Raw genomic sequence first — 24,689 nt, forward strand, 5'->3', positions numbered from 1 at the left:
TGTCTGCTGTGGGCATTACACTAGCCACCCCACTAAGGAGAGCTGGGAAGGAATTTTTCCCTTACCACCATATTGGCCAGGTGCAGTGGGGGGGGTTTCACCTTCCTCGCAGCAGGTTCAGGTAGGCTCTGTTCATGCAGGGCATGACAGGCGGTAGGCCATATGTCGCAACTCTTTATTTAAGTGTATAGCAGATGTTCAGTGCAGGTGCTCCATAAATTAAGGCACAAAAGAACGAAAAAATGGCTTGGAAAACGAATTAATGAGAGATGCTTGGTAATTGAGCAAGCCGGGGGCAGTTGGAGACTCCTATGATTGGTATAGGCGGGAGCCAACCCCACCATCATTATAGTCCACCTTAACCCCTCTTATGAGGGGGGGGGGGGGTCGGTAAGACCCCGGCAACGGAATTGCTGGTGGAACCTGGTCCCGGCAACAAAATTGCTGGAGGGACCTGGATGAAAGGGGGGGGAGCTGGTGCTGGTGAAAGGCCCCCCCCCCCCCGCCCTCCCCTCGGAATTGTCTGGAAGTGGTAAGGTCCCGGCAAGGAAATTGCTGGAGGGACTTGAACAAATAAGGGGAGAGCTGTGGAAGCCCTCACCCCCAAAATTGGCTAGAGTTGGTAAGGTCCCGGCAGGGAATCTGCTGGAGGGACATAAATTTTGCACCTGCACTGCACATATTTTATCCCAGACATCTGTCTAATAATAAAGTTGTGGCCTGATTAAACCCATATCTAATGTCTCCTGTCATTCCTATCTTTAGGAACAATTCTTTTAATATAGCTAATATGCACAAGTTTTCAGTTGAGTGTAAACTATGTGAGAAGTTTGAAGTCTGTGTTGTTTCATTTTTAAGGTAATATGAGACAAAAAAGGTCCAAAACAGGTAGCTCAATTTCTTAAAGGTCACATTTTTAATTAATTTTGTCCCTAACATATTTAATGGGTTTACTTATAAATTCTTAAAAAAATAATTCTATATTGTAAAGGAAAGTGTTGTAATTTTGGGAAGGATAGCCTGTATTTTTCATATATAACAAAGATGTTGAATCCCCTTTTTTAAATGCAAAACTCATCCTTAATTATGGAACAGCGACCAGCATCTCCATAATGTGGAGATGGGTTGCCTTTCATGATTTTGCAGCAACAGTCATGAATTCCTAATATGTCATCCTGACAGCATAACCTGGCAAATCTTGACCTAAGATTGCCTACTTCAATTGCTGTGGCAGTTAGATATGAAGGGAATTTTTAGATACATTTTACTGCAGCATTGATACTGTTAGAGAATGCTGAAGCCTAGGAAATTGGGGGGAAGCAATCTTCTTTGTGATTGGCTGATCACTGAAAGCCTAACTATCTCTTCCTATTGGAATACAGAACTTAGATGCCCAGTGACATCAGCAAATTGTATTGGTTGCTTCCATTCAAGGGACAAAGACTGAAGATTCAAAGCAAAGTTGATATATCATTGTTGTTCTTGATCAGCAAGAACCAACAGCTGTTGTTATAACATCCATATTCTTTTATGTGCTGGATCCAAAGATGGTATTAATCAATCACACTATTTTGAGTTATCACCAGTGTATTCTATTTTTGACAGGGAAGTAAACCTTGTTGATTAGAATATTTACCTTTTACTAATTACTTTTATCTGTAACGATTTCCTACAGAAATGAAAAGGATGCTGATACCTTTTTATTTCAATGAGAGTTCACGTAGTAAAGATTAAATTGCTAATTTCACAAAGATTTACCATGCTAAAATGTTAAACAAATCACATGAATAATACAGAGCAGTGAAACAAAGCAATCTCAGTGTCTCATCCTGACAACCCCAGAAGACCTGAAAATGCAAAGTATACTCAGAAGTATTTATATAGTCCCTCAGGTCTACGTAGAGAGATCACAGGAAACAGCTAAAGACACAATCACCAGCCTCATAACTAAGCCCTGTATTTAACTGGATTTCTTTGGGATTTCAATGCATTCTTTTAATATACTGGTTTTAATAACGTTAGTGATGAAAACATGGGCCTGGTGTTTGTTTCTGAGATCAGTCCCTCCAGCAATGGGTCTTTTCAGAATAATATTGACTAACATTTTGCAGAAAGAATCCTTCTGAATAAGATGAGTATTGTAAGAGTACTGCAGTGTGCAAGCAATGGTTACTCACTGGCATGTTAATAGCAAGGCAGAGAACTGGCATCCCATCTAAGGCCAGGACCCTGATTATACCCAGAGCAGAGAAAAATACAACTTCCATCCCCTCCAGTAGCCCAATGCATTTGTAATCCAACTACAGCTCTTGGATCCTACAGTGATGATAAATCATTTATAAATGTGAATGAATAGATTAGGTGACGAGTGTAGTTCTGCACTTACTCTTGCTCTTTGAACTGTTGGGAGCAGGTTTTATTGTAAGGTGATGCTCTCAGTTTCTCATAGGGAGAAGGGAAGGTGACACTGTTGTGACACCGTGATACTGCCCATTAACAGCATGCCAGATGGAATTTTGTCCTGTCCTCACACTCATAAAGAGCTACTCCTTGGTTCTGAGAATGAGTATTTAGGCAGCAGACAGTTACTTTTTACAACATTCTTTACATATGTCATGAGGCAATTAACATATGACCAGTGAGCATGCACGTATGCAATAATTAACCAGTAATGGAGCTACATTGTGTGTGTATTTTTTTCTCAGCAATTGTTACATGTTCTTTTTTTCTTGTACATGATGTCATAAATGACATGATCAACTAAACCTAATACATGAAGGTGGAGGGTTTGTTTAGTTTGGTTTAAGTTAATTTTTTCATAACCTATGTAAACATTATGCCTGCAATTTGCATGCAGGACTCCGTGTTTGGCAAAGGTGGCTTTATGCTATGACTGTGCCATGGCACTCATAGAATCACAGGTGCCAGATCCACCAGGTTTATGGTCTCTTTCCAATTGCAGAGTGGAGCAAAGTGGTCATAGTAGATCCAAGATTCAGGTCTTATATGTTCGGATTCTTAGCTGGTTCTTCAGTAGCAGTTCAGTAACAAACACTGTTCTTAGAGCAGTGCAGACGTAATCAGTGGTGCTAATACACAAACCAGTGAAATCAGCTTTGGTTAATTTCATCTCCCTTTTAAACATTAGAAAAATATTGAATGTCAGGACATTTAAACGTAACCGTTGCACTTGATCCTTAATTCCTACCACCATGCCATTTTAAAAACAATTTCCAACAGCAGCATGAATGAAGTTCCCATGGCTGCCCATAACTTTCTACTTCCTTTTGTGCCACATTCTGAAATGTGGTCTTAAAAAATAATAAAAGTGTTTGTATTTCTGTATAAATGTATAGTGGGACACGCATTTTTTGTTTTGTTGGTTGGTTGGTTTGCTTTTCCCCCCTATTTCTGAGTTGTTTTAAGCAATTGGAAGCAGTGACTTCCATCAGTTTTGTTTATAGATGAAACTGAGAAACTAAGTACTTCCTATGACTTCAGCTCATTGAGAGATGGAGAAAATGATCAGATTTTCAGGCTACAGTGTTCTGTTACAGAGTGCAAACAGGAGAAGGTATTCACTTTCCCATCTTTAATAATTAACATGACACTGTATGTATATAAATATTTATACTGTGTCTTTGTGTAGTTTGTTTCAGTGTTAGAAGGTGTGCTGTCTAAACTATCAAGGTATGATGAAGGCACATTCTTCTCATCAATACTTTCATTCACTGTAAGTATATGAATTATTAACCAACTGTTAATTTTAAAACTACATATAATCCTAATAATTACCACTTACAGTATTTGTTTCTTATTTTTAAATTTTTTAAAGGTGAAAGCAGCTGCAAAATATGTTGATGTTCCTGTAAGTATGACTTTTTTTTAAATTTCACTTGTTTCTAGTATTAGGCACAATCCACAAATAAATGTAGTTTTTCTTAGTTTACATTTTTCATTGTTGTCATTATGATCTCTCATAGAGGTTCACTGTAGCTTTACACAGAGTAGTTAAAAGAGTCATCACAACCCTTAGAGGGCATCTCATTTCCCTCTCGCAACAGCTAACTCTCAAAGCAAAGCTTAGAAAGGTTATTCTCAATGCACTTTTTCAGTTGTGGGAAGACTGAGAATTGTAACCTAGGAACTCGATCATAGGGGACATTTCATCATTTGGATATATTGTTTATACGTGTATGATCAGTTACATTTAAACAATTGGATACTGTATGTACAAGCATCATCCTTAGATATCACTGTTGATAAATTCCTTACTTGTAAACAAAAGCCTGATCCTACAGCCTTTATTCAGATGAGTAACCCTTACTTATGCCTGCAGCTCTATTGGGGCTACATGCAACATACATGAGTAAGGGTTACGTATGTGAGTAAGGGATGTTGGTTAAGCTCTGTTTAATGTAGAAACAAAAGTCAACTGCTCTATTTATTGTCCATTAAATATATTTTAAATATTTTTTCGAAACAAGCATAAAAGTTATCTGAGAAATATTAAACTAATTTAAATGACCCTCCATTCTTTTTTACAAGGCTCTATGTTACTTATAACTTATATCCCTCTGATAGAATTCTTAGACAATCTTGGCTTCCAAACATAGTAATAAGTGTGATTAGCCTAATATTAATAATACCTCTTTTAAAATGTTATGTCCTTATTGATGCTTGCAAGAAATAAGAAATACAAGTTACAGAAGAACTGCAAATATATCTGAAGTTGCAGGTAGAAATCCTTTAAACAGTTTTATACCCCAAAAATCTAATGCCTACAAGTCACTTTGTACAGTAATTCATAAAATTAAAAAAACAAATTCCCCCCCCCCAAAAAAACCCCCAAAAAACTGAAAGCCTCAATAAAAGGAAAATCCTTACCAAACTTGTGGAACTGTTTTAGGTTACTTCATTACCTTTGTCTTATATTTCTGCCTAACTTGCACATACTATAACAAATTATGACATTTCTCTCTTAATATTATTTCTTGGTGTTTATTTTGTTTGGCTGGTGTTTTCTTTTTCTGAATCTTAGAACTACCCCCTATGTTTTATCGAAAACATGCAATTTGTCTTCCATTCAAAATGATGACCTCAGACCAAATCCAGATTAAACACAATTTATGCTGGCAATATTTCATGCTTGGGGAATGCCTAAATAAGATCTTTGGAAAGGTACTTCAGAAGCTAGGCAAATGCCTGTGGAAGATGTCTTTAAAAAATTAGAAATTCATAGACTTCTGTTAGATCAAATGAAAAGAGCTCCTATTTATTTAGACTAGATATGGAAAAGAGATTTCAAAAGCTCTCAGCATTGGCCTAACTCTGCTCTCATTGAAGTCAATAGTAAAACTCTCATTGACTTCAATTTGAGTAGAGTGGGGCCAAGACTGAGCACTTTTGAATCCCGCTCTTCATGTTCAGAATGTCATTGGTTAAAAAAGTGGCGTGAGGCTTACAAGGCAGACAGAAATGCTGCTTTAAGGTTGATGTAGTTTCAAATATATAATAAATTGAATTCTGTTTGGGGTCCAAATTCTCCCCCCATCCTCCACAGTCACAGAGAAACCAAGATGCAGCTGAACCAGTGTGGTTCCAGTAGGCCACAGGATAGGGCCAGGATTTGCACCCTAAGGTGACTCTATACTGCTAGGTGTGGGGGATGAGCTGAGGGAAGAGCCACAAGTGAGTCCATTGGATTCCCCCCTCCCTGGGTCAGATTGACCCGCTATCATCCTACACGAAGCAGGAGCAGCACGGACTACTGCAGCCTCTAAGTGAATCTACATGGCAGAACATAAATCTCTCCGTTATAGTGCTACATCTTTTATAGATGCCACAGGAATTACCTCTGATCAAATGTCCTGCAGCGGGGGTGATATGTAAAGCTCAGAATGGCTATTTAGTCGCCTCAGCGTCTGTGCGAGCCCTGCAGCTGACAGAAAGTGAAATCTTTGAAAAGGAACAATACGTGTGAAAGGAGGACGTTTTAAAGACTACTGGGTAGTTTGCCAGCAGGGAGTTTGTCGCGCCAGGAAAGCCAGTGAGGAGGCTGTTGTAATCCCCAGGAGTCTTGAAGGATTAATGAGGGGAAGCATTTATAGAGGGGCCTTCCCCTCACCAATTAGCGAGCCTTGGTTCTATACCACCTCTCTCTGGTCCTCACAGGGTAAGAGCTGTGTGGCCTGAGCATACAGTGATCTTTCAATGCTATGCTTGGGGGCTATTGCAGACAACTATAAATTTGAGCAGCCCTGAGGCTTCTCTAACTTACATCAATGGCCAAATCAGTATCCAGAAGTGCAGGGACTGGGGGAGCACAAATGTAGCACAAAAACACCTTTGTCACCTTTCACCCTTAGGGCCAGTGCTGATCACAGCAGAGCTAGACCTCTCTCTTGAATGGTTCACCACTTTCAGAAGATGACCAGATGCTGCTTGACAACCTCAAGTACCTGCCTATCAGGCCTGCGGATGTGTGACCTCATTTTGGGGAGTCGATGTATCAATCTGTGCTTTCATTTTTAAAAAATCTAGTACGTTAGGTTGCAAGGATTTCTCTGAAAATGTGACTGATCATTAGGGCCCCAAATCAGGAAAGTATCCCTGTTCAGGATAATGCTTAAACATGTGCTTCACTTTGATCATATACTTAAGTCCAACTGAAGTCATTAGTGCTGTTCTGAATAGGGGCCTAAGGTTGAGTGTCTCAGGACAAGAATTCAAATGTTGTGAACTATGCACATCCCCCAAAACAATAAACTAGGCTATGCCTCTTCTGCAGCATGAGGCTGGTGTGACCTGAAGATTCCCCTCCACCTTTATCATTTCATACACATACATTTATATTATCGGTGGTGTTTGGGTTGTTTAGCCCATTTAGTTGACCCTCTCCCCAAATACTAAGACTGGCCCTGTAACTAGTGATGTACCTGGGAAGCTGCTGCCGCCGATATATCAGGATGGAGGCAGACCTGTTGGTCTGCAGTTAAAGCTATCCAGAACAGCAGAACAGAAAAAGCCAGAGAGAAACATGAGCGAAGAAACCAGGCCATGGTAAAAACATGTGGTCAGATCTGCCCAACATGCGGACCCCTCATTGGTGTATGTTCATACAAGAAGACTCACTGAAACAAACTGACACTCATACGTCAGCTACGACGGGATACTCCAAGAAAACAGCACAACACGCCACACACAGTGATGGGATCACAGCAGATAGAGGTTGGGTACGTTTGGGAATGGGGGTCCCAAAATTTGTTGAATAGGCCTACCCTACATACCAACTCTGGCCTACTAGAGTTGACTGGAACCGGATATGTTTGGGTTATGAATTTAAAGGTACATACTTATAATTATCTACTGTTTAGCATCTTAAATTGGTAGAGAGGATTAACAAAGCTGGTAATAAGACTCCAGTAATGATAAATCAGTGCAACATTTTACTTTCCCAGCTTGTGCTCCATTATATAGTCAGACATTGAATTTTCTGAACATCCAGGTTTTCTTTCAATGTACATAATAGAATAACATTCCAATCAAACTGAACCCTTAGCAATAGGTGCTGTTTTGCAGTCTTTTTCTGCACTGCTTCACATTGTCTTAAGAAATTAGACACAGTGTTCTTACTTTTGCTTTGGTATTTAAACTAAGTGAAAGTAGTTTATAATCTATTGTGTGGGTCACAAGTTGGCCCCTTTCAGGTATTTACTAAATTTGCAGAGTTGTCTTTAACAGCTGAGTTGCAGTTGTAAAGAAAGAGCTGAGAAATCCAGAGATGCAGTGATAGGCTAGAAGCCTTTCTTCCAGATGTTCCTTTACTTATTCCTTGTCTTTAGCATTTCTGCTATTTTCTGTGGTCCAGTCTCCAACCTTCAGTTCTTTCCTATGTGACACATTGAGGTCCAAATACTAAACTGTATATATTTAGTTGCCTTTGAAATTTGTGTAAGCAGCTAATCAAGCACTCTTTGAGGTAAGTATATTATTATGATGCTTATATGGTTTTTGTTTGTTTTATTGTACCTCTTGCATATGTGGATTGTAGCTGCTTTGGGATGCTAAAATACCTGACTCCCTGTTTGTGATATAGTTGTCGGCCTTTGACATTAAGGCAGCATTAAGAATTGTTAGCAAAATAATTCTGCATTCTCTCCTGTGCATCACTGATGTGCTGAGGTCTTAACTTCTAGCTTTGAGTTGTATATCTTCAGCAATCTCCTGATTGCCAATCTGTTCTTCCAGTCATTCAGCTTTTCAAGGATAAAATATAACCCAACCAAACCCTTTTCATCCATACCTGCCATGAACCATCTCCTTTTCCACTCCTGCTTAAATCAACAACTACAAAAATTATTCTCTCCATTTTAGAAAGCCTTTTTCGAAGGAGGGGGGAGGGAGCATCTTGTCACAGGGAATTTGCATTTGGAAGCATTGAACATTTGTAGTATGTGGCTTTTACAAAGAAACACTTATGGGTCATGGGCATGGCATCAGTGCACTAGCTAAAGCAACAGCAAAAAGATGTGCTGAAAGCCCTGGACTGAGAATAGTAGCAGCATTGATAGCAGTTTATTACTTTTATTAATAATTATTAAAAAGAATTAGCATACATTATTTGTATTTGCTTCTGGTAGCACCCAGAACATGCTATGCTCTTTTTCTGACATAAAAGAAGGTGCAGTGCTTGTTCTGAAGAACTTGCCATCTAAAAAGACAAAGAAAGAGTAGGGGAAAATCATTTCCTTAAAAACAATCACATAGGGGCGCAGCACTATCTTGCAAACTAATTAAGTGCACAGATAATATAGTTTGAAGTGTGAGAGTGAAGCAGGGGGGAATGAAGACCTTGTAGGGGGTTCCAAGGGTATCTACCACAATAATTTTTTTAATTGCTGCCATTTGGTGCCATCTGATCATTTCCAAAGCCAAACAATTATGAGTAAGGCTGCCAGTCTGTCACGGAAGTCATGGATTCCATGACTTTCCATGACCTCTGTGACTTCTGCAGTGGCTGGTGCTGGCTCAGGGGCTGCCCGAGCTAGGCAGCCCCTGGGCCAGCAGCAGCAATTTGGGTGTGTGGGAGGGGGATAGGGGCAGGTGGTTTGGAGGTGCCAGGCCGTGGGGCTCCCACTGGCATGGCCCTGCAGCTCCTACGCAGTGGAGGGGCCGGGAGGGGCTCTGGACTGCCTCACCCCTGCAGCTCCCATTGGCAGACGGCGCTTGTGCTCCTCTGCTCCCCCGCCCAAATTTTAGTCACAGGTATTTTTAGTAAATGTCATGGACAGATCATGGGCCGTGAATTTTTGTTTACTGCCCGTGACCTGTCCATGACTTTTACGAAAAATACCCGTGACTAAAACGTAGCCTTAATGATGAGCACCGGGGATAAGTCACTTCTGGCAGTGATATTTAACTGTATCCAGAGAGGAGCGATTTCCTTCAAAGTCAGGGAAATCACCCCAACCTTCTCTTCAGTGTAGTGATGGAATGTTAACATGGGGCTCCCATATTCTTCCCCAGAGCCCCCTTCCCCCTCATGGCTGCTTTGCAGCTAAGTGCTTCAGTTGAAAATGCCTTCCTTCAATCAAAAAAGTACTCAAATATGAATTACAATAAAATCAGGAGAATTTTGTTCTTGGACAGGTATAGTATGAAGTCCATTTTAAGCTCCTGAGGAATGAACACTTTCATGATACCAATCCTTATAAAACTAATTTTTTTCTCAGTAACACCAGAAACATGGGTATGTTTAATATGCTCTGCTAAGTAACAGTCTCTTTTGAACGATGAAGTGAGAATAAACATAACTTAAGTATTTACAAATATGTGTGGTTTCTACTGAGATTGTGACAAGCTGTTCCATTGTAGAAGCAGAACACAAAAACCAAGCTATATCTCCCCAACCATAGGGAAACATTAGGAGGAGTAGCACTTGTTGCAGACCTTTCATCTGTAAACAGTTGAACTCTCCGAAATTAAGACAATATGGCATTACTTTTGATTTGTTGCTGCAGGCGAGCTTTTCTAGGGAAAAAGTCATGTGCTTTCAAATTATGTCAATTATAATGTAGCTTCTGGATCCTCTTTGAAACTGGAATAGTGTATTTATAAATTTGTCTCCTTGTTAAACAGGCACCATGACAATGTTTTTTTGGAGTATTGTTAACCTCTAGTGAAAGGTTAAGCAGCTTCTTCTGTATCTAAATCTGTTGCTCTGAAAAATGACTGTGGAGTTGAATCCACCTACCAGTGAATGGTAAAAGAAACGACCTGCACCTGTGGGATTAGGTGTAGCAGCAGGAAGTAAGAGCACTTGCAGCATATAATTAACAAGGAATTTTTTTATCGTTTTTTTTTTTTTTAAACAGCATGTTCATCTTGCCAGGTTAACTAGTGATTAACCCTAGAAAGAATCTGTTGAAGCCTACACCCTTGTTTAAACTCAATCACTTGCCAATGTATTCTATTACTTGTGTAACCAATGACAGAGTAACCCTATTAAAAATATTTCATTTCCTGGTATTTCATTTGATGTCTTTGTCTTTCTAGTTTTTCTATTAATCTCTTTGTGACTTTCTCTTTCAATCTCTGATAATTCAAAACATCCTGCCTACTGTTCTGAATTAAATAAGCAATAGTACAGTAGCTTTTGTCTTTCCTAAAATATGGTTATTCCTTTTCTGTAAGATTTCAGACAATTAAAAAACTTTATGCTTATTCAGTTAAGTTTACCAGGCTAACTTCTGCTCTCAACTGCATGTGAGTAGCTCCCTTCCATTGACTTCAGTAGGAGTTCCATACAAGGAGAATTTGATATTTCAGGGATAAAAGTGCTCACAGTTTTATAATCTATTTGATATTCATAACAGTCTGCTGAAATGTCCATTGCTATATAGCATGTTATAGTTACTTTAAATACTTAGTATCCGTTTGTCATTTAAGGTATATCTGATTGCTAATGAGACTTAATCTTTCTCTCACATTTTCAAATTTGATATTCATCTTGTTTTCTTAAATGTAAAAATCCAAAATAAGAGAATGATGATATATTTTGATATAAATGGCTCAACTGAAAGAAGTCATCCCTATGAAAAAAAAAACACTTTTCTATTTATGTTAAAAACACAGTTTACAGTGACATATCCTGTTTTGTCATTTGTTTACAATATATATTTTTCTTTCACATATTTGAAGAAGGCCAAATAAATGCAATATACCCAATGTGGGGAGACAGTGAAGTATATATTTTATTACTGATTTAGTCAAATTTGTTTAAAGTGTCTATCCCAAATGACATACAATAAAGGGACAGCTTATAATGGCTTCAATGAGTTCATGAATCAGTGCGCCATAGCTTTTAAAACAGAGAGACCTACCATAAAGAAACATTGAACCAGTTATAATCTTCCTTATCCAGGCACATTTATACTATAAGTAGAAACTGTTTAAAAGGAAAATTACATTTTTTCAGCAATTTATCAGAAATAATTGCCCTGCACGCACATTAAAAAAGGATAAAGTGTTTTTAAGAACTGTAATTGTAATTGGTAAATGTCACCAGCTGTTGCAGTTACTCTTACTTGTGTATATTCTTTTAATGATTAGAGTCTCATGCCACAAGCTACATGAAAATATATTCACTAGGTGTGAAATTCCCATATGTCACAGCTTCAAGAATAGGTAAACATCTCAAAGAAAAAGAAAGAGTTGATGCTAATGGGAAATGTTATTTTTTCTAGTTTTGACTGTTTTCAGGACAAACATTTCTTTACTTATCTTAGTGAAAGCAAAATTTACATGTATCATAGAAATGTTAGAGGTTAACATTTCAATGGGAGACTTGTGTGTATTTTGAAAAATTATCCCCAAGAACAATAATGAGTCCCTAATTTGTTAGATTTTTTTTCAGTTTACAGATTTCAAAATATTTTCCCTTTGTCACTCCAAATCAGAACCATTTTTATTTCTGTCTCATGCATGTCAGGACTCAGCAAGTTCCTAAGGTTTGATCTATGGAATGCTGAAATATTTTTCTAACAATCTCAAATAGGTATACTGAATGAAAGTATATAGTTTTGTATTATAGGTTATGAATATCCTTCACGTAGTGATTTAGTTTCTAAACTGATGAGACAAGTGATTGGAACAAATGTCTAAGAATAGGGTCTTTTGTGCAAACTGCAAAAATAGAATTGTGCTTCCCAAATGCCCTTCATTTTGGCCACGATCCTGCAAGGTGCTGTGTCCTCAACTCTCATTGAAATCTGGTCATGCTGAAGTCACTCACAACTAGAGCTGGTAAGAAAATGGAATTTCCATCCCACGGGAAAGTTTGACATTTTGAAATTTCTTTTCATCCTGAATCAGGGCAAAAAGCTGAAATTTTGAAATTTAACATGGGATGGAAATTCTGAAATATTGATTTTTGAAACATCAAAATGATCTTATGGAAAGGTTCATTTTAATAATGTTGAAATATGAGCACCAGGACAGGCAGCCGCGCTGCCCGGCTGGAGCCAGCCACACCACCGCGCAGCACAGAGCACTGGGTCAGGCCGCGGCTCTGCAGCTGTTCTGCTGCCCAGAGCATTGCGCTGGCGGCGCAGTGAGCTGAGGCTGCAGGGGCGGGGGTACAGCAGGGGAGGGGCTGGGGGCTAGCCTCTTGGGCCAAGAGCTCAGGGGCCGGGCAGGAGGGTCCCGCGGGCCGGATGTGGAATGCGGGCCATAGTTTTCCCACCTCTAGTCTGTGATAAATTCTACAGCTATATTTTCTCATTCATATTATGATATATTGCAAAATGAAGTCCTAGACCCTGTTATTTATGCAAAAATAGTAAATTCTATATATGTTAGTGAATCCCTTATTCTGGGTTGTCTTCCCAGATTTGTTCCTTGGTAGATTCAGTGAAAGGAGTTATTCTAACAAAGAATGTCTGATTTTGTTAATGGTCTTGAGGGGTTGGATAATTGGACTTGTGAGTGGTGAATATTCTCAAAGTGTTGCATCCTGTTATTGTGGTAGACGTTGCTGGGATCACAGCTGCAGTTTCTGAAAGAGCTGCAGGTTCTTTGTGCTAGCGCTAGTCTACACTACTGTGCTACATCGGCGCAACTGCACCACTCTAGCGCATCTGGTGAAGACGCGCTATTCCGACGGGAGAGCGCTCTCCTGTTGGCATAATTATTCCACCACAGCGAGAGGCGGAAGAAGCTATGTTAGCGGGAGAGCTTTTTCCTCTGACATAACACAGCGTAGACACTGCTGTAAGTTGATGTAACTTACGTCGCTCGGGGGGGTGGCTTTTTCACACCCCTCACTGACTTGACATACATTGACTTAAGCAGTAGTGTAGACTAGCCCTGGGAGTCCTACTGCCGTTGTGCACAAACACAATTATACCCCTCTTCTACTAAAGTACACGATAATAAGGACTGGTAAAAACATAATTCCATACAACGATAGCGTCATAAAATAGCCATGTTTTCAAAAGCTTCTGTAAAGGTATTTTTGAATATATAAATGGGTTTACATGTAATTCTCTAAAATATGCTAAATATCTGACTTGAAAAATATATTAAAGACAGATTCTGATGTATGCTGTGGTCATTGTGCTGCTCTGGCAATAACAGCCCCTGGGAAGCTGTTACAAACCGGTATACGTTAAAGCTGCTATTCGGCTGCTTTAACGTATTCCAGGAAATGAAAAGGTGGCATACAGCCACCTTCCTGCCCCACCACTGAAGCTGTACACTGAGCAAAGCTCAGCCAGACCTAAGGATTGGAGCGTGAGTGCTTTAGAAACATTTTTTTGTGTTAAGACGTACTGTCAGATAAATAAATTGCATAACATTCAGTACCATCATCTGATCTATATCAGTGGTTTTCAAACCCTTTTTCTGGGGACCCAGTTGAAGAAAATGTTGATGCCCGTGACCCAGTGGAGCTGGGGATGATGGGTTTGAGGTGTGTGAGGGGGCGCTGGGCTGGGGTAGGAGGTTGGGGTGCACGAGGGGGTCAGTGCTCTGGGCTGGGGGTGCAGGCTCTGGGGTAGGGCCAGGAATGAGGGGTTTGGGGTGCAGGAAGGAGTTCCAGGTTTGGGGGGCTCAGGGCTGGGGCAGGGGATTGGGGCACGGACTTACTTCTGGCAGCTTCCGGTCAGCGGCACAGAGGGGGTGCAGAGGCAGGCTTCCCACCTGTCCTGACACCGTGGACCACGCTGCACCCCGGAAGCAGCCAGCAGCGGGTCCCGCTCCTAGGCGGAGGCTCGCAAGCAGCTTTGCGTGACTCTCACCCACAGGCACAGCCCCCCACCAGCTCCCATTGCCCGGTTTCCGGCCAATGGGAGTGTGGAGGTGGTGCTTGGGGTGGGGGCAGCGCACGGAGCCCCGTGGCCCCCCTGCCTAGAAGCCGGACCCGCTGCTGGCCGCTTCTGGGGCCCAGCGCAGGGTCGGAAAAGGTGGGTACTAGCACGTTAAAAGTCCCATCTGCAGTGCTGACCAGAGCAAGGCAACACAGTGCCTGACATGCTGCGGCCCCAGTACTGGGTCACAACCCACGGATTGAAAAACACTGATCTATATCACCATAACAGTTGTCCTTCAGTTGCATACTATAAACATCATAAAATATTATTTTTGGACAAATTATACTTTTAGGCTGAAACTAACCCAAGAGTGGTGCATTTTCAGAAGGCTATCCATACTCCTTCACCCCTTTTATAGCTTGCCTTCAAGGAAGCTCCTATCAGGTTTCAATAGGCCAATATGGACAGCGGGTTGTCTTGGGAGGGTCTAATGGAAACACATTTATGGATACAACACTTTAGCAGCCACCATTCCAGCCAGAGTGGAATAGACATGGAAAGACAGCCTAGCCTACACTCATCCTGCCTTCGGGATGTGGTATGCGAATTCAGTCTCTTCAGCCCCCACACAAAGCCTGAAGAATTTGGGCTTGATGCAGGGAGGGCAATATTTCACTCTTAGCAAACATTTCAAAGAGCAGTGACTATCCTCTCTGTTTTCCCATATATGGTTACAAAGCTCCATCCATAGTCATCGTCTTTGCTCATTATGCCAGTGCAAAGGCATGGGGAAGATGGGGTTAGATTTTAATATCACACTAGTTTTATATGCTATTGTAACTCAACTGACTTCAATGGAGATACTACGAATTTATATCAGTTGTGAGATCAGAATCAGGCCAAGGTTTGTAGATATTTAGAAACAAACCTGAGCCTCTGACAGTTTGGATCCCCAAAGTTCATACTGCTTTCAGTTGCACCTTGGAACCAGAACAAGTCTGAAGGAGTGAAAAGGGGAGCTAAAGCCACCTTCTTACTCCTTAATCTCTATGAATTGTCATATACTCTTTAGGAGCAAACTAATTTCTGGACCAGTATCGAGGAAGTGGTGTATGGGGGCTTCAGTAACATGAGATTCTGTGTTTTTTTCTGATTTATAATTTGATTTATAATTTTGATTTATGTGGCCATCTTTTTGGTTTCATATCTAATATACATACATTTCTATTTTCAATTATTTACATTAGATATATAAATTGTGTATGTATTTGTATACCCACATACAAGTTGTTGTCTTTCATAAAAGTATGGATATAAATTACTTTAAATATTATGGGAGTATGTTCTCCCTGCTCTGTTTGCATCCACCTTCCCTTAGTGCTGATAGATCAAGAGGAGCATATAACCTGACATTTTTCCTTCATTGGTAACTAGTTCATAAGTATTAGTGCTTCTGTATTTCAGAACTTCCAAAGGGCATATCCAGCCAGCAATACTGAAAACACTAAGGGTGAAATCTGGATTCCATTGAGTTCAATGGAAGTTGTGCTGTAGACATCAGTGGAACTAGGATTTCACCCTAAATGTGTATCCGTGTACATAGATGGCTAAAAATGTTCATGAAATTACAACACTAGGAATTATTAATATCGAATCCTACTTTAATATGGCATCTGATTCAAAGTTAATAGCAACTTTAATTAAAACAAAGAGTTGGTACATATTTATATCATTTTTAATAATCTCACAATCGTACCTGTGATTAAAAATAACCTCTTTCTCAGTGAGTTACAGTTTTCTTATGGTCTCTCTCTTCCGCAGAAACCAGGAATGGATCTAGCAGACACCTACATTATGTTTGTTCGGCAAAACCAGGATATACTTCGAGAAAAGGTCAATGAGGAAATGTATATAGAAAAGTTGTTTGATGTAAGTAACTACCCTTGCAAGGCATGCTGGCATCATGGTTACATCTGAAAGGGATAAGTTGCATTTTGATTGCATTCAGCATGCAGGTCAGGATGCTTTTCCCTGTTGGCTATTTTTGTTCTGCTTCTTTATTTGGTTGTCTTCTTCTATTAAAGATAGCCTTAATTGTATGCATTTCCTGCATGAGAGCTGTCTGTGTTGGAATGAGTAAATCAAAAGTGTTCTAAGATTAATATTTTAACTAGTCTATCATTTTATCATTGTGTGATATGCAGTTTTGTTTTATTCCACCTTTTGATTTTGAAGTAAAGTGCCATGAACAGAATTGTATTGTAATGGATGTTCTTAGTGTATGAAGACACAGTTGAAAAGGTATTTTCCCTAAATAACAATTCTTATACCTTATTCTTCAGATAAAGTAAGAAAACAAATAAACTATGCGACATTCCTCCAGATCTCTAAGAGCTGTTTTTGCTGAGTAACTTTTAGAACTTAGCTTACTGTACATTTAGTCCAAAATTTTCAAATATATAGAATCCTAAAGTTAGCCTAATGCTTATTTAGGCACAGGACTCCTATTTTCAAAACTTCACCCAACATCACCTGTTGACCTCATGTTTCAAGTGCGCTTCTCATCCTCACCATCAAGACCCTGCACACCACTCTTGCCCATGTCATCACTCTAATTTTCCCACACACACTTTCTTTGCTCCTTCCCCAATCTCCCTATAACCGCTCCCTTTGCTTCTTAATGGCGTCGCCCTCCAAATCCCTCCTTACACAAGCCTCATCCACAAAGCCCTGCAGTCACACGCTGTCTGGATATCTCCACTGCTTCAGGCTTCCACCATCACTTGATGTGTGATGCGTCTGATCTGTATTGTCTGTATCTTTGAACTAGAAGCTGTATGAGGTGATCATGTCTTATATGTGTTGAAAGTATCAAGCCCATAAAAATAGTAATAAAATCTAAATTCCTTTGTTACATATCTGAAATCTGGATCAAGAGAGCAATCACTTCTGATTATATGGGAATCTGAACAGAGGAAGTAATCCTATGTCTTTGAGACAGCTTAATACAGTCCGTTACAATACTGATTCTGAAATATGATATTCACTTTGAAACGTATTTATTTGTGTACCATCTACTCAGCATTTTACAGAGCTTTTCTGGCAGTTTCATTTAATTATGCAAGTTACTGCAAATGTTTTCATAACAGCAATTCACAGCCTCTACTATGACACTTCAGTTGTGGCAGTTGTAGAAGGTCCTGTAACATAGACTCGCAGCCATGATATGTCATGTCAGTGTTTGTTGTTTGTTAGATTGGGTGGTCAAAATGAGACTTATCTCTTGTACTTTATATTTCCAGACATTCCTAGGCAGTTTTACAATAAAAGTATCATCTGTTTTAATAAGCTAAGTGTTAATATGTGTGAAAAGAAAGATTTTATAAAAGCTTTGATGCCCTGCAGGGGTAGAAAAATTATCATCCATCCAGCTGGCGCTTTCACAAAGCACTAAAACTGTGTTAGCAACTTCTGCTTCAGTTTGGTATTGCACTGAATCTGCAAGCATATGTTTCATTTTCAAGTTTCCGTGTGTGTGTGTGTGTTTTGGGGGGGGGGGGAGATAGGGGAGGTTTTTCTTGCTTAAGTTGTAATTTTCTGAAACTTAATAGATGTCTAGGGCCAAATCCAACTCTCATTGGAGTCAATGATAGGCTTTCTATTAGCTTTAACGGGACTTGAATCACACCCTTTGTCCCTAACCCTATAGTTTTCAGGCAGAAAAAAATGTATTCAAGGTACTCTCTTTCACACCATCCACTTACATCTTTGCTTTTCTTTGTATATGCATGAAAGATGAAGTGGTGTCATATTGAAATAAATCAGAAAGACATTATTACAAACATGAACATTATGGGATGTATATAGTCACTTAGTATAATGAGCCAAATCCAGCTCTCAGTTACACTGATGTAAATCTAGAATAACCCATAGAATGCAACTTGCCTTCAATGAGATTACTTTGGATTTACAGCAGTATAGCTGAGAGCAGGATTAGGTTGTGGTTATTAGTGTCAGTAGTTTAGCAAAGACTACGTAACCTTTGTATATACAGATCTATTAAGTTGTATTTTTATGGAAGGATTAAAATGAGTTTAATTAACTTGTTTATTGGCTGTCCCAAGCCATTTATTTCTGACTACAGTTGCAGATTGTTTTACTACTGAAATATTTTTTCATTTTCATCAGATGAGAAACTGGCGGGTGGGGGAAGGGAGAATATGCCAATGCGTGTTTGTTTCTGAAAGGGAAATACCCCTTTGGAATAGAGTAAAACCTCTGTAGCTAATGACCCAGGGAGGCTTGAGGCTATTCTGTGTTCCAGCAGATACAGATGCAAATTTGAGCAGGACAGAGCCCTTGATATTTTAAGGTTATTTTTTATTTAATCTGAAAAATTATTGTTCAAAATTTCTTGTGTATACGTCATAGGTCTCATTCACTACTGCATTACATCAGTTTTATGCTGGGAGGGATAGCTCAGTGGTTTGCACATTGGTCTGCTAAACCCAGGGTTGTGAGTTCAGTCCTTGAGTGGGGCCATTTAGGGATCTGAGGCAAAAATCTGTCTGGAGATTGGTCCTGCTCTGAGCAGCAGGTTGGACTAGATGACCTCCTGAGGTCCCTTCCAACCCTGATATTCTAATTCCACTGAAATCATTTATTTCAATGAAGTTACACTGGAATAAAACTGGAATAATGCAGTGGTGAATCAGGCCAAGTGTATCTCAGTTTCTGACTATATCGTACAAAGCAAACTCTTTCTACCATTTATATTGCTATGATGCAACTGGGTGCAATACATAATTAGTAAAATCATGCTGATTAAACATTCTCTTGTGTTTATAAAATGATTAAAAATTAGCTGTTGAAAAGTTTTATTTAGTGAAGATTTCTTTTAAATATCTTCATGTAAAATTAAAAATAATTTTAAAAATAATGGTTAATTGGTATATTTACATAGATGTATCTATTAAGGCTTAAGTTCTTTCAGTGAAGGCTCTCAAAGTGGTACTTGGTGAACTGGAGAATTAAATACTTAAATGGAATTACAGTAGCATAATTCCCTTATTAAAACATTCTATTAGGCAATTGGCTTGGGAAGCCCTGAATAAACATTGAGAGTTTCCCATTTATCCAAGCACAAACTTTACACGTGCAAATAATTTAAATGCACCCTGTATCTAGTAATATCAACTTTCTCCTAGGGTCTGATCTTATACCATTAAAGTCAATGGGAGCCAGGAGTGGGCCCTTAAAAAAGCATTTCTCAGTATCCAGTGTGGTTGAACTTAGATACTTATTCTGATCTGAATTGTTAAGATAAGGTGAATAACTCTCTGTGTTTTGTGTGCACTTTTAATTGGCATTAGACTTATTCAATGAGAAGCTAGTGTGTGTAGATCAAAACCGAAATTGGATTACATTAAATTTTCACAAATCAAAGAATTGTGCTTCTATGTAAAATACACTGCTGACTGATCCAAATTCTTCCTTTTTCTGCAAATGTAACACTCTCAAGCACCTCTTTTGGTAGCTTATCAGTTTGATATATTTCTTATCATTTGTGCAATAGACACAGAGATGTGTATCTGAAAACGGAAAAGTTGACCTTCAGCTTTTTTCAAAAATATTCCTATTCCCATTCTCCAACTAGGCCTATTGTATAGATTGTATTTGTATTGAGATGCTTCCTGTTGAAAGGCTTCCAGTTTAAGCAGCTACACCTCTACCCCGATATAACGCTGCCCGATATAACATGAATTCGGATATAACGCTGTAACTCTGGTGGGAGCAGGACTGCGCACTCCGGCGGATCAAAGCAAGTTCGATATAACGCGGTTTCACCTATAACGCAGTAAGATTTTTGGGCTCCCTAGGACAGCGTTATATCGGGGTAGAGGTGTATATGATTTTGTTCTGATGTTGTCAAGGTCACATTAGTAGTAAATTTGTCTAAGTAAACAGTTTCCTTTGGGCCTCTCTTTCTCTTAAAAAAAAAAAACAACAACAACAACAAAAAACACAAGCGCGCACACACACACACACACACAAAACATAAACAAAAAACCCAAAACCCAACAATAACCACCTTTATTTTTTCATTATTGAAATAATAATGCATGTGTGTTACCATATGCATATCTATGTACATATATTTGCCAACAGTTAATCTCACTGTGATATGTTAGATGATACAGTGTAGTAACTATTAGCAAATGTGAACTTTGGCCCTGACCCTGCCAACTCTTACATACTTGCTTATCTTTTGGCACATGATTCGTAGATTTCAAGGCCACAAGAGACCACTGTGATCATCTAGATTGACCGGTCTTGCACAAGCCATGGAACTTCCCCAAAATAGTTCCTAAAGCATAAATCATAGAAATTAAGGGCTGGAAGGCACCTTTGGAGGTCATCTAATCCAGCCCCCTGCACTGAGGCAGGACCAAGTATATCCGGACCGTTCTTGACAGGTATTTGTCTAATCTGTCGTCCAATGATGAGGATTCCACAACATCCCTTGGAAGTGTAGTCCAGTGTTTAACTATTCATATAGTTAGAAAGTTTTTCCTATTATCTGATCTAAATCTCTCTCGCTGCAGATTAAGCTGATTACTTCTTGCCCTACCGTCAGTAGACATGGAGAACAATTGATCATCACCCTCTTTGTAACAGCCATTAGAATATTTGAAGTGTGTTATCAGGTCTGCTCTTAGTCTTCTTTTCTTAAGACTAAACATGCCCAGTTTTTTTTAACCTTTCCTTAGAGGTCAGGTTTGCTAAACCTTTTATCATTTTTGTTGCTCTCCTCTGGACTCTCTCCAATTTGTCCACATCTTTCTTAAAGTGTGGTGCCCGGGGCCAACCTTAAAGGTGGGTGACGTGGGCGACCGCACAGGGCACCATGGTCAGGGGCTGCCGTGATCAAATGGCAAGAAATGGTGCAGGTCTGGGGTACGAGGCTGTGGAAGGGAGCTCAGGGCAATGGTAGGGGAAGAGGCAGCAGAGCTCAGGGGTGATGAGAGGGGGTGGGGGAGCCCAGGGAGGCAGCAGGGGCCAAGGGGGATGGGTGGGGAGACTGGGGGTCAGCAGGAGTGAGGGGGGAATGGGTGAGGAGCCCACAGAGCAGCGGCCAGGGATACCAAAATACAAGTTAGCCCAGGGTACCATTTTCCCAAAGGCCGGCCCTGGTGGTGCCCAAAATTGGACACACTACCCCAGTTGAGGCCACCCCAGTACTGAGTAGAATCCCGTGTCTTACATATAACACTCCTGTTAATACACCTCAGTATAATAATAGCCTCTTTTGCCACTACATCACATTGTTGGCTCATATTCAAGTTGTGATCCACTATAACCCCCAGATCCTTTTCTGCAGTACTACTGCCTAGCCAGTTATTCCCCATTTGGTATTTGTGCTTTTGATTTTTCCTTCCTAAATGTAGTACTTTGTGCTTCTCTTTATTAAATTTCATCTTGTTGATTTTAGACAAATTCTCCAATTTATCAAGATCATTTTGAAATCTAAGCCTGTCCTCCAAAGTGCTATCCAGTATTGATTTTAAAATAGCCAGTGATGGAGAATCCACCACGACCTTGGCAAATTGTTCCAATGGTTAATTACCCTCACTGTAAAAATTGATGCCTTATTTCCAGTCTCAGTTTCTCTAGCTTCAGCTTCCAGCCACTGTATCGTGTCATACCTTTCTCTGTTGGATTGAATAGCCCATTATCAAATATTTGTTTCCCATGTAGGTACTTATAGACTGTAATCAAGTCACCCCTTAACCTTCTCTTTGTTAAGCTGAATAGATTGAGCTCCTTGAGTCTATCACTATAAGACATGCTTTCTAATTTTTTAATCACTTTCCTGGCCCCTCTCTGAACCCTCTCCAATTTATCAATATCCTTCTTGAATTGTGGACACCAGAACTGGACACAGTATTCCAGCAGTGGTCGCACCAGTGCCAAATACAGAGGTAAAATAACCTCTCTACTCCTTCTTGAGATTCCCCTGTCTACGCATCCTAGGATTGCATTAACTCTTTTTGCCATTGGCCACAGAGTTGCACTGGGAGCCCATGTTCAGCTGGTTATCCACCACAATCCCCAAATGTTTTTCAAAGTTACTGCTTCCCAGGATAGAGTCCTCCAATCCAGTAAGCAAGGCCTCTATATGGCCTACAGTCCCATTGAATTGAGTGGGACTGCTCATGCGTCTATAGGTGAGCACATTCCTAAGTGTTTGCAAGATCATGCCCTATTATGGTGGGCACTGTGTATGTATGCATGAACACTTACAATGATTAGAGGAATAGAAATGAAGGGTAAAGCACTCATAGAGTATTCTCTGAAATTTAGAAAGACTGGGATTTATTACATGTAACATACAATGTTTCAGCATCCCAGCTTTCCATAGCCTTTATTATTTGTATTTTGTTGTGCTTTTGTATTTGAGATGTTCAAATATAAGCCATTAACTTTGTTGACCTGTCATAACCAGTCATTCTATTTATTTTTAATTTTTTCTGTCAAAAGAAACTGATTGATCACATTATTTTGGTTATAATGTCAACACGCTGAATTGAATACTAATCATGTTTTCATGTCATAACCATTATTTTCCTTTTCCGTTAGTAGAAAGGGATGGATGATATAAGTTCATTGATGTACTTGAGGCTGTTTGAGGTAATAGTTTATTTCTATAGATTGTTTTGTCATGTACCTCATTATGTGCTGAAGGGTGGAAATGAAGTGCTTGTTTAATTCATGTGTGTTTGTTATGTCTGCTAGTATCTAGAAGCAAACAATTTATTGGCCAATTCAGCTGCATGTTTTTATATAGCATTTATAATAATTTGCAAAAATGATCTCTAGTTAAAAACTTGTGTTTCTCCTTAGTAAATAAAAAGTCATTTATTTTCCTGGTGACATTTGCTAGAGTAAGAATGTGTTTTAGATGTGAGTTTTGAGTTTTCTATTGTACTGGTTTGTTCTCGATGTTGTCCATGTCTGTCTCAGTAAGCAACATTAATGTAGTACTTAGAATTTAGCAGTGTTTTTCTAGCAAAATTTAATGTCTCGTTTTGAAAAAATTGCTCATTCTCAAATTACTACCTGTCAAGTTAGTTTTAGTTAATAATTGTCATTGTCAATGTTAAGTAATGATTTGCAAGTGTAAGATTTTACAAAAAGGTTTACTTTTGATCTAGGTTATATGCCAAGATGACTCTGACAAGTTGAAACTAGGTGGGGACTGGTTAAAGGCTTTGACTTGACTCTAAAGCTGTATGTGAATTAAAATCTGCGAAACTTGAGAGGAGCGTACCTAATTACCTAAAAGAAACTCAACAAGCAAATGTATTGTAGCTTGTTGATCTTATTTCTTTGATAATTCAGAATAATCTTCAAGAAATATGTAGACTTCTTGCTCAGATTCTTGAAATGTGATCGCAGAAGAACACAATTGTCATTTGGCACAAACCCAGAATTACACATCTTTGCATGATGCACCTGGACATATGTGGCAGGTCTGGTAGAATCAGCTAATTAACAACACAGGCTTAAACAGGCACCTCATCTGGCAGTGTAGTTAGTTGCCTGATGGTGCTCAGCAGGATTTGGTAGTGCTTTTTATTTTTCTATCCTAATGGTCTGCTGCCCACCTAATTTTGCCTTATTGTCAGCCACTACTTACCGCAGCTTGAGGCCCTCCCAGGAGGCTGAATTACTATCAAAGGATTAGGGAGATGTAGCCTTGCAGCTCTGACATTTCTGATTACTTGTCTATGCCAGAACACTAATTAGCTGTGACTAATTAAGAAAAATGTTCCTGCTATAGAAAACCATTTAAAAGAACTGAGAAGTAGAAAAGCAATTCAAAAGCTGAGCAGTGCTCAGATTTGCCGATGCTCTTTAGATTTCCACCAAAGCCTTAACTCACCTTTAATTGTGCCTAATATTTAAAAAAAAAAAAAAAAAAAAAAAGCAGCCCTCCATATGTGAATTGATCTCAGTTTTTCTCTTGAACTGGAAGAATGTTTGTCTCCTTAAAACAGTTTGTAGTATCACTTTTCCTTCCAGTGAAAAAAAGAACAAATCTTTTTATTTTTCAGGCACTTTTACCAAACATTGAGTATGAATGAAGATGTTTTGTGCGCACACACATGTATACATACACACAGAGCAAGAAGCTATCAGTATCTTGCAAATATGTAATTTAAAGTTCACTGCAGTGTTATTATCTTTTCTAAATAATTTTTCCCAGTTTTTTTTTAAATGAGAAGCTCTATAGAAAAGAAATAAACCATTTAAAATCTGGTAAAGGTAGTCCAGTATGATTTTATAAAGAATACAGGAACATTTATTTTTTCC

At 39.3% G+C, this 24,689-nt stretch overlaps 1 protein-coding gene across 14 annotated transcripts in view; it reads left to right on the forward strand.

The window, feature by feature from the left end:
- CADPS2 (calcium dependent secretion activator 2) overlaps nt 1-24,689 on the forward strand; it is a 581,803-nt gene that overhangs the window by 535,961 nt on the left and 21,153 nt on the right. For all 14 annotated transcript variants that reach the window (XM_065397473.1, XM_065397474.1, XM_065397479.1 and 11 more), the window contains 3 exons: nt 3,650-3,733; nt 3,836-3,868; nt 16,134-16,241. In XM_065397473.1, the coding sequence (XP_065253545.1) occupies nt 3,650-3,733; nt 3,836-3,868; nt 16,134-16,241 (225 nt within the window). The remainder of the gene's footprint in view (nt 1-3,649; nt 3,734-3,835; nt 3,869-16,133; nt 16,242-24,689) is intronic.

Source organism: Emys orbicularis, chromosome 1 (assembly GCF_028017835.1).
Source record: "Emys orbicularis isolate rEmyOrb1 chromosome 1, rEmyOrb1.hap1, whole genome shotgun sequence".
Classification (NCBI taxonomy): domain Eukaryota; kingdom Metazoa; phylum Chordata; order Testudines; family Emydidae; genus Emys; species Emys orbicularis.